Source organism: Centruroides vittatus, unplaced genomic scaffold, assembly GCF_030686945.1.
Source record: "Centruroides vittatus isolate TY-2023 unplaced genomic scaffold, ASM3068694v2 scaffold_435, whole genome shotgun sequence".
In the NCBI taxonomy this organism is placed as follows: domain Eukaryota; kingdom Metazoa; phylum Arthropoda; class Arachnida; order Scorpiones; family Buthidae; genus Centruroides; species Centruroides vittatus.
In genome coordinates, this window is record NW_027122708.1 from 3109091 (window position 1) to 3129038 (window position 19948).

The 19948-nt window shown below is 29.3% G+C and overlaps 1 protein-coding gene across 2 annotated transcripts in view; it reads left to right on the forward strand.

The window, feature by feature from the left end:
* Nucleotides 1-1791: 1791 nt before the first annotated feature.
* LOC136989046 (DNA (cytosine-5)-methyltransferase 3A-like) overlaps nucleotides 1792-19948 on the forward strand; it is a 112046-nt gene continuing 93889 nt past the window's right edge. For both annotated transcript variants that reach the window (XM_067287125.1, XM_067287126.1), the window contains exon 1: nucleotides 1792-1916. In XM_067287125.1, coding sequence (XP_067143226.1) covers nucleotides 1907-1916 — 10 coding nt within the window. In that variant the 5' untranslated portion in view covers nucleotides 1792-1906. The remainder of the gene's footprint in view (nucleotides 1917-19948) is intronic.

Sequence of the window (19948 nt, forward strand, 5' to 3'; positions counted from 1 at the left end):
TATACGATTTTTCACTTCCCTTGGCCAGGAAGTGGAATTTTCTTTCCGCAGGAAGAAAGTACCGTTTTCGGCCGAGGTGTGGTGAATAAGAAGTATCAAAAATTTTTTAAGTTTTTTACTCTAAGAATAACAAAAATTATTATTTTAAAAATTAAGTTAATATATTAATCATTGAGTTTTTAATTTTAAACAAACTTCAATTAACCTATTTCATTTAACCTATTTTTTATTTGTAACTTTATTACTTTCGGATTAGGGGCCCTGCCCTAAAGACGGCACTGAGTATACGCAGCTAGTTTATATGTAAAAGAATAGTTCCACTTAGTTACTACGTTTCTTATTGATTTATTGCCTGCTACGTATATTAGGCTTATTAATTTAAATAAAACCAAATAAAAATTAATAGAACATTTTCGTCAAGTAATCTGAGCCAACAACATGCTTTAAAATGATAACAGAAACGTCTGATGCGAAAAATGATAAGAGGTGTCTTCCTTTCAAGACAAACAATACTGCAATTATTTTAAATGAAAATTTGAAATAATCGCACTAAATTAAATTCAATTACAGTTTTATTTTACTTTTGCATTATATAAATGCATTTCCGAATGTTTCTAAAACTAAAGAAAATTTAATTTGTATTACATTTCCGAATTATGAATATTAATCGTGAAATTAGAATAGGTCTACTACAAAAGATTTTTTCTTTACAGTTGTAATCCGAAAGTTTTTCAATCATGTAAAAAGATATATTCTATTTAACAACATGCACTGTATTACTTTTGCTTATTTATCGCATTGTTAACTTATCAACCGGATAAGAGAACAAAAGAATAGGAAATGCGATTTACAGTAACTACATTTATTTTTATTATAGACCCAACTTTCGATTTCATCATTAGTTTGAAAATATAGACTCGATCACAACTTTGAACTTTATGATTTTCCTGGAAAAATTAAAGTTTATATCAAAGTTATACTTAGAAAAAATTTGTTTTGTATTAAAAGTATATAAATAAATATATGAAATTTGAAATAGTATATACATAACCTACTATAATAAAATTTAAAAATTAATTAACTAATAAATAACAAATGACTACATTTTCAAAAATACTTTACATAGTATTACAAAATTTCATATATTTATTTATTTAGCCTACTTTTAAATTCAAAACAAAGGTACAACTTTGTAACTTTTTCAGGAAAATCATAATATTCAAAGTTATAATCGAGTTATATCTATATTTTATATACATAATATATATATATATATATATATATAATCTATCTATATATGCAACATATAAAATATATAGACTCTTTTTATTTTATTTTCTTATTTTTTAAAGCGATGAGCTACTGTTTATGTCGCTTTTCCTGTTATTTTATAAACATATTTTTATGTGTATTTCTTATTCTCGGAAATATAAACAATGTTAAAAGTAGTATAAGTTCTCTACAATTACTAGTACTAGTAAGACTAGTAATGTTAGCAATTTAAGTTAATTTCTATAGTACTTTACACTACTATATAAATTAACAATGAATAATTAAATAAGCCTGCGCCCAAAGTGCATTTTCAGAAAGTGAATATAAACTAAAATAATTAATTTAGTAATAAAAAAAAACATATAGAAGAGCGTGTAAATTATACAATAATCGCTTTTTGTTCATTAAAACAACTCCAGAATTAAAATTATTGTTTGTAAGTGTTAATTTAGAGAGATTTAATATTATATAATCGAAGTATACACGATAAGATAAGTATTATATTTTCAATTTATGTGATTGGCATCACTGGTAACGAGATTGTCCTATTGCCGCGATTCCCGAAATCTATTCGTTTCGGATTTGTTATTTTTACTTCTTAACTTGAACATTTGGTATTTTGTATTTGGGAACAATGAACACAGGTTAGTCATTTGTTTTATTAACAAATTAAATAAGAAAAGAGCATGCCGTGCTGCAGAGGGCAACAGTAAACAATGATGCACACAGGATCGGTATTGTCACACGTGTGCTCTTTTCTTTATTATTAACTGTATTCGAAGATATGGATTGATTCTTTAAATTATTAAATTTATTATTTCAATAAAAGTATACCGACTGTATATATAACAACTGTTAATTGTTTATAACTAAATTAATTGAAATAAAATAAAATTGTTTGATTAAGTAAATAAGAATTGAATGTTAGAGAATGATTTTTATGAAATATAGTTCAGAAAATACGTCTTTATGTAAGATTGGTCACAAATATCACATTTTAAAAATTTATAATGTTTTTATTATTACAAATATACTGGCCAGATGTCTAGCTTTCGAGCACTATGTCCTCTATCTGGCAGTATCTTGAGCTGAACATTAATTTGCCCTCCTTCTTGTTGGTGATTCTGCCTAAGAGTAATTATACAGTATCTAAAAAAATGGAATTTTATATTTTTATGAAATTAATAAATTACAATTGGGTTTCAGTTTTTTAAGAAATCAAACTATGAGAAACATACAGGAGCAAACCATTTCCTGCCTAAAATCATTGCCTCCAGTATTTTTCTTATAGTTTGATCTCAGTGTGGGATCTTATCTAAAATCTGCCACTCATATATGAGAAATGGATAAAAGATCTGTAAAAACTGATCATTTATGCTAGACATCTACTGTGAGGCCGTTATATGTAGTTTTAAAACAAGATTTTTGCTTATAATAGAGATGGAAAAACAGGATCGATGATATGATGAGAAGATAGTTCTATCAAATGTGTCGAGCTGAGCTATAGCTTGAGATCTTTATAGTAAGCTTGGCTTCCGGCTGGAGTCCAGGGCCTGGATTCACAAAACACTCGTATCATAACTTAGTGAAAAATCCTTGTAAGTTGCCAGTTAGAAGATATGTGGTATTCACAAAACACCTTGTAATTTGTGATATTTTAAGTATTCTTGTAAGTCCTGCGATATCTGAGATGGTCTCGTAAACTAATATGAGCCTCTCAAACAAGATGGCAACTGAGTATTTAGTGTTACAACTTGACCAACAACTGGATCATTTTTGCAGATTATCACGATTATAGCATTCTGATGTTTCCAGTTTTGAATTATTAAACTATTATTGTTTTCAAAACAACTGTTGACTGATAATTAGAAATAGGACTGTTAATAGAGTGGCCAACGAAAAGGTCTCATGCTTTAACAGTAGAAGTGCTAATTTTAAATACTTTGAGATTTTTAGCTAGCAGAAGTTTCCAATCAGTTGTGGGAGATGTCACATTAGTCAGGCCAGCACATCACTTATAACAGGTGTTATGGATGCACTATGCTCCTCAAAGTACATAATGTTTCCTACAAACATTTAACAACTAAATAAAATTAAGCAAGGTAAGTTTATTCATTTGTTTCACTAACAATAATATATAATGATATTTAATAGTGGTATATACTGTATACTTAATTTTAAAACAGAAATTCTTAGATAAATTTGAAAATTAGTCAATAGACAGTCTAACAATAAGAAACTTTAATGATATTAAACAGAATCAAAAGTATCAATTTGTTTTCTTAACCCATATCTTGGGGCATATGTATCCAGCATATACATGGCATTTTTTTAATTGAATTTCTCAAAAATAAATAACAGTTGAACTGCAGGCTTTGTAGTATTCCTCAACTGATATGTTATGAAGCAATTCCTACAGTGGTTTTCAAGTTTATGACCTTTTTTTCAGAGAAATTTTATGAAAAACAATACCTTACTACCACCTGCAGTAAATTCTCTTGCAGCATGAGAGTGCTATACTCTCAATTGTTGCACATAACAATCGTGATTCAATAAAATAATATAGAATATTTAAACTTTACCACAATGCTACACATTCTATCTTTTTTTCCTGGTTTCAATGACTGGACCAATCTCAATTTATTTCAAATAAGTCATTGCAGCTGTTTTTGACAATACAATTTTCTTGCTTTGGTGTTATTGCCCTGCTTTCTTGCAATCAGAGCATGATAAGAAATTTAATATGAGAAATGGATAAAAGATCTGTAAAAGCTGGTCATTTTGCAACAATTAAAATTTATGTTTATTCCATAGCAATACCATTTAGTAATTGTGACCCAAACATTTATTTGGTAATTTTATCAATATGCGAATAAAACAAATGAGAAACGTTTACTGGAATACAAATTAAACTTACTACACCTTTAACATATCCAGTAGGAAGTCTTTAATAGCTTAAAAACGTTTTCGGCTGCGTTAATCAGCCTTCGTCAGTTAAACGAATACTAATAACGAATGAAATTCGGAATTACAAAAAACGGTGTTCAAATTTACAAAAAAACCGCGACTGCGCATTGACAGGTCTAAGCTACAAACAGAATAAAAGAAGAAATTAATAAACGGCAATAAATACAAGAATATGATGAGACCGTAGTAGGTTTCATCTCTTTCCCGTGCCAAAGCGTAATGTTATTTGACAAGTGACTTCCAGGCAGATGATAGGCCATCCGCATCTCGGTGGTTGATGCAAAGTGTAGATAACTGCACTTTATGTATCTCAATTTTTTCCAGCTAGACAACATGATATAACGGTGCACTGGGATAAGGCCTCCGTCATAAGAGCCACTCGATCTAGGCAGGCTGTCAAATACTTGGAAAAAATGGAGATACATAAAGCGCAGTTATCTACACTTTGCATCAACCACCGAGATGCGGATGGCCTATCATCTGCCTGAAGTCGCAATAACATTACACTTTGGCACGGGAAAGAGATGGAACCTACTACGGTCTCATCATATTCTTGTATTTATTGCCATTTATTAATTTTTTCTTTTATTCTGTTTGTAGCTTAGACACGTCAATGCGCAGTTGTGGTTTTTTGTAAATTCGAACGCCGTTTTTTGTAATTCCGAATTTCATTCATTATTAGTATTCATTTAACTGACGAAGGCTGATTAACGTAGCCGAAAACGTTTTTAAGCTATTAAAGACTTCCTACTGAATATGTTAAAGGTGTAGTACGTTTGATTTATCAATATGTTTTAAATTATTAAAAATAAAATTATAGAATTTATTATTGGCAATACTAGTTGTTAAATCTAAGAAATCTAACATTCCCCTGAGTGCAAGAAAACAATTTGTTAATCATTTGATCCACTATGAGCGATTTTGAAAACAAAGTAATAAAAGAAATAGTTATTCACAGTGGGGGATTGGCAAAGTTTATTACTTTTGTGGGAGACAATAAACAAAGCTTTACTATCTGAAGTTGAAAGATAATACAATCCTGTGAAATTTAACAAATCTGATGTCAATAAGTGAAAGTTTAAATGATTTATAGTAAAGTAATGGTAAGTTGAAATTTGATAAGTTTAGTTTTTTGCATTTACAAATCAAATTACAGGAAATATAAATAAAATTCTCATTTTTTTAAACTCACAGGGATTTTATACTGTTAGATGATAGTGAAAATGTATAAATCGAAGATAGTCAAGCATATATATCTGTAAAAATATAAAAAATTGCATTAATTTAATTTGCATTATGTATCGTGCAGATACAATGTTCCAAGTGAACTCTTAAAACTATGCGCTGTGATAACAAATGGATCTATTATTAAGAAGACAGCAATTAAGCTGAAAAACACTGTTTTATTTATTTCTAATTGTAGTAGAATATATATTTTTTTTAATACATGGTTGAACCTTGTTTCTTTAAAATTTATAAAACTGAAGTTTTATGTTATAATAGAAAATGTTTTAGATGTTTTATGCTTACAGATTATTAAACATTAACAGAAAATTCAGATGTAATTTGTATAATAAAAACTATGTATATTATTAAAAATTATATAGGCCTTTATTATATTATTTGATGATAATTATATTAAAATATTTTATTGAAATATAAATCCCTTTTATTTTTTCTAGGATTTTTTACCATTGCTGGTTTTCCCAATGTTCTTGGCTATTGATTGTACACGTGTTCAAATAAAAGCACCAGTTCATGATTGCCATCTTTATGTAAATAGAAAAAATATTTATTCTATAAACTGTCAATTTGTATGTGACAGTAATGGCAAAATTTTGAATGTGTGTGCAAAATGGCTAGGAAGTACACATGACTCATTTATTTGGAGAAACAGTAATCTGAATGTCAATGTAATTTGAATCTCAACAAATTGATAGATGGCTTCTGGGTAAGTATTAGTTTTAACCTGGAAGGAAATCTTACATGTAATGTGATTGAGAGAAGTAAGATTCATTTCATTCATCCAAAATTTTACCATACAGAACATTTCATAGCCTATCTTACTTAAATATATAGTATGTTTAGATACTGACATATACTTACTAGAATTGTTCTATTTTTTTTAAAATGAATAGTGAATTTATATTTGAGAAATACAACAGAATGGTACTTTTTTTTTTGTATTTACTAAGTGCACCACTCAGAAGTGAGTATTACACTACACAAACAAGGACAAATACAAGATAAGAAGTAAAAAACAAAATAAAATAAAATATTTATTTTTATTATTATTTTATTTTATTTTATTTTAAAATAAAGTAAAGATAATACAATAAAAATAAAATAGAATGTACAATGTGCATACATAAATCAATGATGATTAGCTTACAGCTGGAATTCACAATGGCTACTAAACACTTTTCCTAAAAATGATGAAATATCCATATAGTTCTTTGTGCACAAGAGTATGGGCTAGACAGGGCCAACCAAACCCTGAAGATAAAACTTCCATCTTAGCCTGAAGCATTCCACTTCATAGATATATCAATCATAAATGAGGTGCTCTACAGTTTCAGCTTTACCAGTTGTGCATGAGCAGAAGACACTGGAAGCCAAATTATGTGCCACTAGATAACTGTTAATGTTTCCATGACCAGTTAGGATTTGAGAAACGGCAAAGGGCAAATTCTTAATGGGATACTTGAGGAAGTCATATACTATAGGATAGAATAACTTGTTGACAGCACCATTTGTCGACAAACATGACTAATTCCACTCACTGAAGAGATGTTCATAAACTATCTCCATCAGGACATTCCTAGAATACAGTAGAACCCCTCTAATCCATCACCTTTGGGACTGGGGGTATGGTCGGAACACAAAAAAGGTTGGATTATCAGAAAAAAGTAAAATAAACAATCTTTCAACTCAAGAATGACTGTATTGTTCTCTAAGTAAAAACATTGCAATAAGTTGCACAAAAGCTGTTATTATTAATGAAAAAGAGCAATACTGTATGTATCTACTCAGTATTGTAAAAATTGAAGGTAGCCTATGATAAAAAATTACTTAGAAAAAAAGTCAGTTATAAATTTTTGTTTAGCAGATGAAATTCTAGACTTAGCTGCAGTGTTCCTCCATTTCTTGATACACAAAATGTCTGTAGGTGTTGAGGTTTGAGTTCTGCTCGATGTACTGAAGGGCAATATCAAAAGCATTCTTGGTAAAATTCTTATTAAATTTTCTTTGATAGCTGTATTATATGTTGATCTAGTAGTAGTCTCTTTAATCCAAAAAATTGATGGTAGACTGTCTCACAGCTTAACAGGTTCAAACTCCTTTATTGCCTTTTTACAAATGCATTTTGGATCAGTATTATTTTTTCTGATCCCTCTTCAGTGCTTAAGTTCGTCATATACTCCTTAACACCTATACAGTACTTTCGAGTTCTGTTTACATTGCCATCTAAAAATACAGTTATTTTCTCTTGCAACAGTGCACTACATGCATTTGTAAAAAGGCAATAAAGGAGTTTGAATCTGTTAAGCTGTGAGACAGTCTATTGTCAATTTTTCGGATTAAAGAGACTACTACTAGATCAGCATTCTTGGTGTCAGGGTGTGAAATCTGGATAGGGGGTTCATCATCATCACCAACCGAGTTCTCATTCACAGTTTCTTCACTATTATTTTCCAAAACAGCAGCAATAATCTGGTCGTCATTGAGCTCTTCACTGATTTCAGTCTTTGTCACATTGGGCAATCCACTCCTCAACTTCACTGGCAGGGACATTCACTTGTACAGTTTGTAGATCTTTAACGATTTCCTGCGTGTTGTTGTTTTGCTCGTCTTCAAACTGGTCACTTTTGGCCATAACTTCTAGCCAAAGCTAACGCCAAGATTTTTGCAGCATGTCAGGTTTCAGTTCCTCCCATGACTCAGCAATCGTATAGATAGCATCTTTGATGTTGAGCGATTTCATAGCTTCAAATATGTTACAACCTTCTTCGGACTTTTCTAAAATTGAGCTAATATACTTTTTGCGATAGCGCCTCTTTAATCATTCTATCACTCCCTGATCCATTGGTTGGATAAGTGATGTGACATTTGATGGAAGGAGGATAGCTTTTATGTCCCCCCCTTTCACTAAATCCTTCTCAGATGGATGTGATGGTGCATTATCCAACAGCAATAGAGCATGAACAAAAAGCTTTTTTTGTTTCAAGTCTTTTTCAACAGATGGAACAAACTTGTCGAAAAACCAAGATTTGAAAAGATGGCAGTCCATCCAAGCAGATTTTTGATTGTGGTAATAAACCAGCAAGGAAGATAAGTTTATGTTTTTGAATGCCCTAGGCTTCTTAGATTTGCCAATAACGAACAGGGGAAGCTTGTGTGTACCATCAGTGTTGCTGCAAGGAGCAACGGTTAGCCTATGTTTTATAAGTTTTGTTCCTGCAACGGTTTCATTTGATGCAGCAAGCGTTTTGTTTGGCAGCATTTTATAGTTTAGGTCTGTCTTGTCTATGTTATAGACTTGGCAAGGTAACAGTTCATTTTCTTCGACAATTTCTTGAAACTTCACAGAAAACTCCTTAGCCACCTCAGCATCAACAGATAGTTTTTCACCAGAAATTGAAACAAACCGGATGCCATGATGGGTTTTCCAGCGATTAGTCCAGCCTTCACTAGCTGCGAACTCACTTCCAGCTTCTACTTTTTTGTGCAAAGCTATTATCTTTTCTTTTATAATGGGCCCAGATATCGGGGTTCCCTTCTTTCTTGGAAGAACCACATCCACGATGCGTTGTCAAGCAGATCAAGTTTAGGCTTTCTTAACGTTTTCCGATTCTTAAGAGGGTTTTTGCTATCTATCATCACTGTGTATGATTCAATGTCTTTCCGATTTTTTCTCCAATCTTTTATTGTCATAATGCTTACATTGAGTTCCTTGGCAATTTTTTGGAGTGATTCCCCTTTGTCCAATCTTTGTAGCAATACTAATTTTTCATTTAATGAAAGAGTAACGTGTTTACGTTTCACTCCTGACATGTTGAAAAACACACAAAACTGTACACATACACACAATGTAAAACATATACTGTAACGAACACAGAAGAATGCAATGGGCGGTGAGTCACCGACGAGTCGGGACAAGTTTCTCGACTCCGACCACGGTCAGATTAACCGGAGCGATGGACTAGCCGAGGACAGACTAGAGGTGTTCTACTGTATGGCTGTACAGATAAGGGCAAGCTTTATTCAGCAAAGCATTCTTCGCTGCAGCATCTGTCACCTCATTCCCCTCTATACCTGTATCACCTGGCACATAAAAGAATTTAATGCATTTAGAACCTATGTTTATGATTTTTTGAATATTCTTAATCTGGCTATCCTTAGAATTAAGATTTATAAGAGCGGTCAATGCTATTCTACAATCACTAAAAATTACAAGTTTTAAAAGAGTTGGGAAGTGTCAAACTCCATTGAACTGTGTAATGAATAGCAGCCAGTTCAGCTTAGTTTATAGTAGTAGACAGATTGTAGTGTTGCCTAAATATGTGCTGAGGATTTTTAATTGTATGGGTATAAACACATACTTGACCTAACACCATGTTCAGACTTTGATTCATCAGTAAATATATAAATGTTACTCAGAACTGCAGATACAGATTTAGGATCAAGAGAGACATCAGACAGGATGACTTTAGCAGGATGCAGAGATCCATTGAGAACAGCCATATCACATGGAAAAAAGTGGATTCCTGTTTTCCAAAGGAGATACTCATGAAAAGTGCTAATGCAACATGTCCTCACATAACACTGAAGAACCTTAGCCTGCAGGGCAAGTGCTTTTATGAATCAATCAAATAAGAAGTAACTTGTTTAGATTTAGTTTTTTCTTTCCTTTCCAAAGTTAAACTTTTACTTATCTTACTGAAAGTGTTTAAAAAAATATTTCTTTTATTTTCAAAGAAAATTAGCAGTATTATTACATTATAAATGCTTCTACATTCCATTAAATATTTAATTTTAAATGCATCTTGTTGAAATTTTTAGATGACTCTGGATATCTTCAACCTTGGCTTTTGATACCAATTAACAGTGTTATTACATCAAGGGAAGAACAATACAATAAAAGTCACTCTCATATAAGAGTAGTTATTGAAAAATACTTTCGAATATTGAAATCAAGGATTTGTTGTCTAGATAGATTAGGTGGTGCATTACAATACTCACCTGATAGATGCTGCAAAGTAATACTTGCTGCAACTCTTTTACATAATTTATGTTTATTAAATAATTTTGAATGTAATTATGCTTTTACAGATGATAATCATATAAATGAATTTTCTGATAATGTAAGTGCTCATTCAGATGATACCACAGCTATCCAAATAAGATAGAATGTTATACAACAACAACTTGTTTATAACATTCAATACTTGAATGTTATACAACAATTTATGTAATTCAATGTTATCTTAAACTGAAATAAAGAATATTTAAATTCAAAACTGTCTTAGTTGTAAAATTAATACGTTTTGAAAACACTAGATTTTAAATGGAAATAGATGAAATTTTGATATATTTAAATGCATTCATCTTATGATGTAAAAATAAATATTTGACAAACATACTATACAAAAAACTTTATTTCTTAAGATATTTTAATTTTTTTAATTCTAGCATTTGTTTTTCAATTTCAAGCCTTTCATATGAAATGGCACACAGTTTTTCTACATTTTCATTTAATTTTGCAATTTCCAATCTAATTTTTTCCTAGCCTTCTAATAATCTCTCCCCACTTTTGGTTTGCTGTTGCAACATGAAACTACATTTTGTTGATCTAGAAATAAACAATAAATTAATAAATTAATTTTATTAGAAAAATAAAAGACTTTTTTAAAATCAAATGTAACTCCAATTGTGGTTCAGGAGCACTCTTGGGTAGTGTTGCTTCAATTTTTTAATACTATCATAATCTATAAGAATTTTATGTATACTATTAATGAAATAATTAGTATACAGTCAAACCTTGGGTTATGAATGCCCCTGTTTATGAACAAAATTTTGAATGCCATATTTGCTCTAATTTACATATGATAACTTGGTTTCCGAATAAGCTACTTGGCAGAGCCAGCCACCGATGGTCAATTTCCTATAATTCATATGTTAAAGAAAGTCGATGGCTCGACCAACCAACAACAAGACTACAGATTCAGTAATGGTGCCAAGATTAATTTCATGTTATTAGACATCACAACGTGAACTATTGATGATTCAAATTATTCAAATTAGATTTCAATGCACATGCAGGTAAGATACTACTACTGGTTTTTGATATGTGTTTTCAATTCAATTTAAATCAAATTAATTAATAAAAATGCTGGGACATCTTTGGCTGGTGTAGCGACATCTATCACGTACACCAGCCAAAGACATCCCAGCATTTTTCTGTACTAAGAATAATAAACACCCTGTTCGTGTCCATCCTTTCTTGTGTTTTGTGTCATCACTATTGCGCCAAGAAAGCATTTCTGACCATGCATTGCTATATGATTTCCCATCGTCTAGGTGTACTCTATCTCACCTGACAGTTTGTAACTGCTGTATTGATATACCCTGTATATATAAAATGGATATAGATAATAATAATATATTATATATTATAATATATAATATTCTTTGTAGGCATTTTTATGCATGAAATGCTGCTAAAAAGGTAAAAAAAAGCTTTGTTTTAGGGGTTGAGAATTAATCTATTTTACATTGTTTCTTATGGGAAAATTTGTTTTGGTTTGAGAACAAATCAGTTTCCAAACAACTTTTAGGAATGAATTAAGTTCGTAAACTGTGGTTTGAGTGTATTTGTAAAATCATTATAATGTTCATTAGTAACACTAAATGTAAATGTAACATGCTAATTCTTTATATAATTTTAATGACACCAAATTCAATATCAGAAGATAGACCTCATTAAAATACAAACAAAAAAAATGAATTTAAAATTATTACTTGTTATTTCTAATCCTGTTATTGTTCCTACTTCATCTTCAATAACAACAATGGCGGTTTCTCCATTAATACTTGTTCTTTTTTTGAATTTATTTAAAGAATGCATTTCAACTGGACCACCATCAGTTTTATTTTTGAGTGGCAATGTTCAGTGCCTGATTGATTAATTCTGTTTAGTATACATCAGATATAAAATTTAAAAATTATATTTACACACATTTCCTTTTACAAAATCTTTTATAATCAGTTTATTTTTTCCTTACTTTATCTGCACTCCTTTTTACTTGTCTCACAGCATTCATTTCAGAACAAATTTTATTCCAAGCATTTGCTTTTATGCTTGATGTTATTGTGGGACTTAATTTACTATCAATTATTTTTCTTCTCTATGTCATCTGCACAACATTGTAATTTGGAAGATGAAAAATTTGGATGTCTCTTCTTCTCAGACATTATGCTTAACAATTTCTACCTTTTAAACTAAGCTTTGAATGTGTTGTTTTCAAAATGCAGAAAGCCTATTGGCTGCTTTAAATTGGAAGTTGTCAAAAATGTCATCATCCAGCACATTCTTGATACCAGACACTTCAAAATTCTTGTAAGTGTTAAAAATGGGATACGAGATGAATTGTGAATACAAGATACCAGAGATTGTAAATTTCTTGTAAATTTATGATATCAGAAAAATACTAGGTCATATTTTATGAGCCATTTGTGAATCTGGGCCCATAATTGCAACTCACAGCTCAGCTCAGCACTAGTCCGTATTCACGTTTTGTGTAATTCAAGGTAGACTTGGTCTCATCACAGAATTATACTGTACATACTTTGCTAGCAATTATTGGCATTATGTGGAGAATACAAGCATATTAATACAACAAAGCATTATTACAAAAGCAAGTATAATATGCTATACACTAATTAATAATTAAACAAATTAACAATTAATCAATCAATTAAATAACCAAATTCAAATTTATTGGGAGGACTATCAGGAAAAAAACTAAAAGCGAAGAAAAATAACAACATCCACCTAAAACAGAAAAAAGTTAATATCACATCAGTCCAGCAGATAGTCTCCCAAAATCTGCAGGTACTGTACATCACTATGTTAACAAGGAGAATCTGCAAGTCTCTAATTACTTGCTGCTTGATGCACCATTCACATATTATTGAGGAAGTGGTGCTAAAATTTTTCTAAGCGCTAAATACACTCTTCCATAAAGGGTTATGGAAGAGTATAATTTTTTTAAGTTGGCAGCATAGTGATCCTGGTCAAAACACTGCATGGGATGCTTGTGATACTGGGTTCAATTCTAGGCAATTTTTTTTTTAATATTAATATTTAAATTTAAATCTTATATGATTAAATTGTTATATACAATTTTTAGGCCATTTTTTAAATATTTAAAACAAAATTTATTATAATTTATTATTACAAAAACAAAGAATTAAAAAATGCCTTCTAAAAATTTAAAAATTTACAACTGTTTTAAAGTAATTTGACAGCTTTAATAATTTAAATTCAATCAGTTTTACATTCCATTTTCTCTAATTCTGAAATGTGTCAGTTTGATTGTAAATTACAGGTTCATTTACCTTAACTGCTTGGTTATCCAGCCATCAATACCACATGGTTACAATTTTGTAATTTTTTGATAAAATTTTTAACCTGTCTATTTAAAATAAACATTGCAAGACTGACAAAGAGGAGTACATTTCAATGGGATAAGTTTTAATTGGCAAGAGGGAATAACTTTTGTTTTCTACAAAAATTTTGTCATATTTGAAAATTTGTTTGACCACTCCGTGAATCCATTATTAAGAAAAACTTTTCATTTTTATACATGGCTCTAATTTGGCTGCAATTTTCAAAAATTGTAGACCTATGAATTTCCACTATCATTTGTCTGTCTGTCCTTTGGTCTTGAGAACAAAGTTAGATAGATGAAAGTTGAAACCAGATATGGAAAGCTTAGGGGCGGGAAGTCCTGATTAACTGTATACGAACTTGGTTTGGACCAGAAGTCTTGTTATTTCAATTCAAAAATTTTTTCCTGAACAGAGTTATATAGATAACTGGCATGACTCCATTGTTAACAGGAAAAGTATGATGTACAGGGGCAAGACACTATTAAATTTGAGAGATTAGTGATGAAAATTGCAGCCTGGCATTCTGATGTCACAATAAATAAATGTTTTTATTAATTCATTTTTTAATTCTTCCAATTCTTAAATTATCAAGATTTATTTTTCTATTTATCATTATCTTGTATGCAAGTTTGTCTTTTTGATTTTTTGAAATTATTGTATTTAGTCACGTATAAGATGAGGTTTTCATTCATTTTTTACTGCTTCAAAAATCTATATCGTCTTATATGTGCAAGCAAAGGATTCTTTGTGTTTTTGCAATAATTTCTGTGAACCATGTATAGTTCATGCTGCCATTATAAATCTACAGTCTATTTATTGTAAGTTGGCACTTACTGTAAACAAATTAAGACACACCCTGTTTAATCCTACGTCCATCAATTAAAATCTGCATTGCATCTCATTTTTCCTAGATAATAGTTCCGTTACTTATAAAATCACTAATGAAAAACAGGCCACTTAGCAATAATCATAAATGTAGTTATTTTATATATGTTAAATTGTTATTTTTAATGAATATTTGCACATTCTGAATCATTAAAAATAAATTTTTTCTGGTGATGCTTATTATAGTGTTTTGGTTTTGTTTTCCATTCATCACCTATTAAGGCAAACATGGTTGTTTGCCTTAATATGTGCATTTGATAATATTTTATTTGTGATTAAACGAAATAGATTTATTAATACAATTCTAATTTTTTCTTTATCTTGATTTTTAAAGTCACACCTCGTCCTATATGCGAGATCGTCCTATACATGAGTAAATACAGTATATTTACATATAAATGATGATATTGCACTTTTTTTTTAATAAATGAAGCATTTCTTTCTATGGGAATAAATGCTTATTATACTATGATTTTTTAGTTAATAGATATTTTGTAATAGAATTGTAGAGTATGTTTTAACAAGTAGAAATAGATTTATTTCTACTTGTTCCTTTAATAGAAAATAAAAAAGAAAAACATTTATTATTATTTTTTTTTATACTTCATTAAAGCAGTTTCTACTTGTTAACATTTTAGTTGTTGTTTTGAGCTTATAAATTATGTTGTAATAATTATATTTTTGTTTTGAAAACATTTAAAGATTTCTGTAGTTAATATTTATCTTATATTCATAATAGTGAATTATTTTAATTATTTTTCTTTGAATTTTACAATGACTACCACAAATATTAAAGATATATAAATAATTATATATTTAAAACTACTTTTGAGTAACTCTCCTTGACTTTTTTAATTTTCATTTTTCTGTTATAACAGTGATGACTATTTTTTAATGTAGATAAACTGTTAACTTTTTAAATGTTTTGTAATGTGCATTTTTCATAAAAACATGAATTTATTTTTATAAAAGAAGTTTTTCATTTTTTATCTCTATTTTGCTGAAAATTAATACTTATTCAAATAATAAATATATAATGAATAATATATTTATTCATTAATTAGATGGCATTTATTACTGTGTGGTTTTACTACAGAATATACTGTATTTTAGTTATTATTAGAATAAACAATTTATTTAGTTTAAACTTAACTTCTAGCAGTAAAGTTGGAAAGCATATCAATGTGAGTCTTGGTAAAAAATATTTATTTTTGTATGTTAAAAATAAAGCATGAATATTTCCAAATTTATTGTTGAAAGTTAATAAGTTAAACATTTAAGTACAGTATGGCTTCTATTTTTTATAGATTAATTTAGTTATATATATTTTATTTTTTATTTATTATATTGCTACATTTATCTTTATTTCCATTTTCTGTTCCAAACTCTTAAATCATTAATTTAAAAATAACTATAATTATTATTATTGTTATTATGATTATTTTCTTAGAGGACAAATTTTGAATATATGTTTTTGAAAATTGTCAAATATATTACTCAGTTAATAATTGCTACTTGATTTGTTTTTAATTAAAATGCATTAGAAATAATTTAATTAGCTTAAATTAATTAATTTTATTGTTGTATAAGTAGCCTATACTCAATGCTGTCTTCTATAACATCTAAAAGGTTGAAGTTTGCAAGAACTTGAAACTTTGGCATGTTTCCTAGAATGCATAGGAAAGAAATACTTCAGTAAAAAGTTTTAAAAGTTATTGCAAAAGGAAAATGTGACATTTTGAGCGTTTGGTAAAATGCCAATAAAATAATCGATAGATATAAATATTTAGCAGATGAAGCAATTCTTGTAAATTTTAACAGGATAATTTTGTTATTTAATATTCATGAATATGCAAGAATATAAATTAAATCTGATGGATTTATGATTTATATTAGATTTAAAATGGTTGTCCTTATGAAGTCTTTTTAGATGAGACTACTTATTCTTTACTAAAAAACATTTAATTTTAATGCTACTAGGAATGACATTTACCGTATATCTCGGCAGATAAGACGATAGTCGAATCATAAAAATAGGCCCCCAAAATCCGGGGTCGTCTTATAGGACGGATACAAAAAAAATTAGATTGAAATTTATTTAATTTAAAACCATTATAAAAGAACGGACAAACTGTAATTATTTACTAGTAGAGAGTAGGGTAGGTTAATCTGGCTTTAACAAAATAGAATAGCCCATACGACGTTTTTGTGAATTGTTAAGGTCATTACCCGAATGTTTGCAACAATCACAAGGCAGTGCAAGAAAATAAAATTTGTTCATTTGAAAAATTACAAAAAAGCCATAATTTCGTATACACTATACAGTATTATTACTCAGATGATGATCGCTGATCTAAACTAAATTCACAGGCCATTGATAGTTTGGGGGTCGTCTTATAGGACAGATATATGCTAAAACTAAAACTTCAACGAAAATTTATACCTCGTCTTATCTGAAGCTCGTCTTATCTGCTGAGATATATGGTAATTATTTTTAAGAGTACAAATTCAGTACAAATTTGTTTAATGTTAATTTTGTTCAGATGTTTTGAGAAAATATCTTTCAAGTTTTTAGATATTGCTGAAGACAATTCTGAGAAAAGATCTTTAAAAGTTTACAAATTATTGTAATATTTTATAAAAATATATTTAGTTTATTTAAGAGATTATATTATATTAAATCTTAATTTGCATTTAAAAGTGGCATGATAATTGCCTTTAGAAACCTGCCCAATGTCTTGCTATTTGTAAGTTAAAATAATTTGAACTAAATATGGACAACTATAGATACATTTTTGATTTAAAAGAAATTTTATTTTAAATGAAATAACCCAATGTTATGCACATATAATTTTGCTTATGAATATATTTATTTTTATTACATTATGTATACATTTATTTATTATAACAATAAAACTTGTATAATCAATTTAAAGAGGTTTTAATTTTGATTTGTACACTTATTGTTCTTTGGGCTTCTTTTGAAAATAATTTATTTAATAACCTTCAAAAATTTTTGTAGCACACCAGTTGAAAATCACTGCTGTAGCATATACTACAGTTACTATAAATTGCTTAAATAAGTTATGAATAAAGCATTTGCAGTTTATTTACTTTTTTGACCTTTCCCACCCTGCAGGTATTAAGACATGTATCTAAGAGTGCCTAATTACTATCTATTACAGACTCAGCCAAGCCCACTATAGAGCTAGTGGAACTGAGTTGAGTGCCACCTGTAGGCATGCAAAGAAAACTGCTTTGGGAAAACATGTGCATCTTTGGGTTGGATATTTACTGAAATGCAGTGCTTGTTTTCTTCTTTCTTCCTGTGATAATGAACCACAGCTTTCTGCCACACAAAACTTCAAAAAACAACTGTTGTGTGGTTGGTGATCAGGTATAAAGTTAACCAGTAATGTGCGATAGTATTTTTTTAAAAATCGATATTAATATCAATAATATGACATATGTACGTGCAGAATTAATACATTAAGTCAAAATGATCTACAATCACTTCTCGAGTTACGACCACATCAACTTATGACCATTCGCACTTACGACAAAAAATTTCATTAAAAAATTTTTAAAATGTATCAATTTTTTATAGTTTTTGTCAAATATATATCATATACATATAAATCTTGCGATTGATTGTGTCATCTTTAGTTTTGTTCTGCAGTTAGTTACCCTTCACGTGTGCTTGTGTAAGATCACTAACTGTTTTGTTGTTAAGTACAGTCACTTCTCGACTTACAACCATTTCGAGTTATGTCTGAAGTTGAGGAATTGAACCCCATTGTAAATCGAGAAATGACTGTATTGACTAATGCAGGCATTACTTTGACCATAAACTGCTGAATGTACATATATATTATATATTATTTAAATATAATATATAAATTTATAATTTATCAAATTTTTATTTATTAAAATATATATAGTGTTACATGTAGCATACAAAATTCATACAGAATAAATTCATATATTGCAAGAATGCTGTTATTCCTCAACAACAATCAAATGAACAAAATGTTGAAACAAAAGTAATGAACATGAAGTACTAAACTTTAAAATTATCACATTGAAAAATCACTGGTAAGATCATCATCAGAATCTTTCTCACTAGAATGTTATTGTATGGTTGAAGCAGATGATGGTTTCCAAGTGTAACATTTTATCGTTGGTGCTTTGAAGTAGCTCCTTTGCTAATAACAGTGCTTCACACGAATCGGTAAGAACTCGATTTTGTAGTTTAGTTTTTATTAAATTTAATTGCAAAAAAATACGTTCAACTGCTGCACTTGAATGAGGAAGTAATAAAAACATCTATTTACTGCCAAAGTAAAGTAAAAAAATATAGAAATAAAAACGAATGTTTTGAAAGGTACTAAATTGAAAGGAAAGGCATTAAGATTTCATGAATGGTACTAGGAAAATGGTGTTGGGTATCTTGATACTGGAACAAGTAAAAAGGTACTAGATTAGTACAAAAGTACTAAGTGGAACAACACTGGTGCCGACTTTGTAGCTCCGATTCTGTTACCCGGCGTCGCTGCTAGAAACGCCTCAATCTAGTTTTGCCATTCCTTCCACTAGCTCTATAGCAATGGCCAATTGTGCCAAACATCATTGACATCCACAAGGAAGTACAGAAAGTTTTTGTTTTCCATTTTTGCTTCCAAAAATAAGCCACAGTCAAATATAAGCTGCAACCCAACTTTAGATTCTTAAAATTCATAAAAAAAATGCAGCTTATTTTCATATAAATACAGTATATTGTTATATAACTGTCTAATTAGAAATATAATGCTATGTTGATTTAGTTCAAAAATCTTTCAATTCAGTAATCAGTTCTCAAATCTAAAGATGTTTTAATTGAATACTAAATAAAAAAATCTTAAAAATTATATGTGCATAATACCAGGTTATTTCATTTAAAATAAAATTTTTAAATTAAAAATGTATCTATAATTGTCCATATTTAGTTCAAATTATTTTAACTTAGAAATAGCAAGACATTGGGCAGGTTTCTAAAAGCAATTATCATGCCACTTTTAAATGCAAATTAAGACTTAATTGCTTTTCTTATGTAAATGAAAATTATTAATTTAAATAACTATTGTAGTAACTTGATGCTATTTTAAGGGAC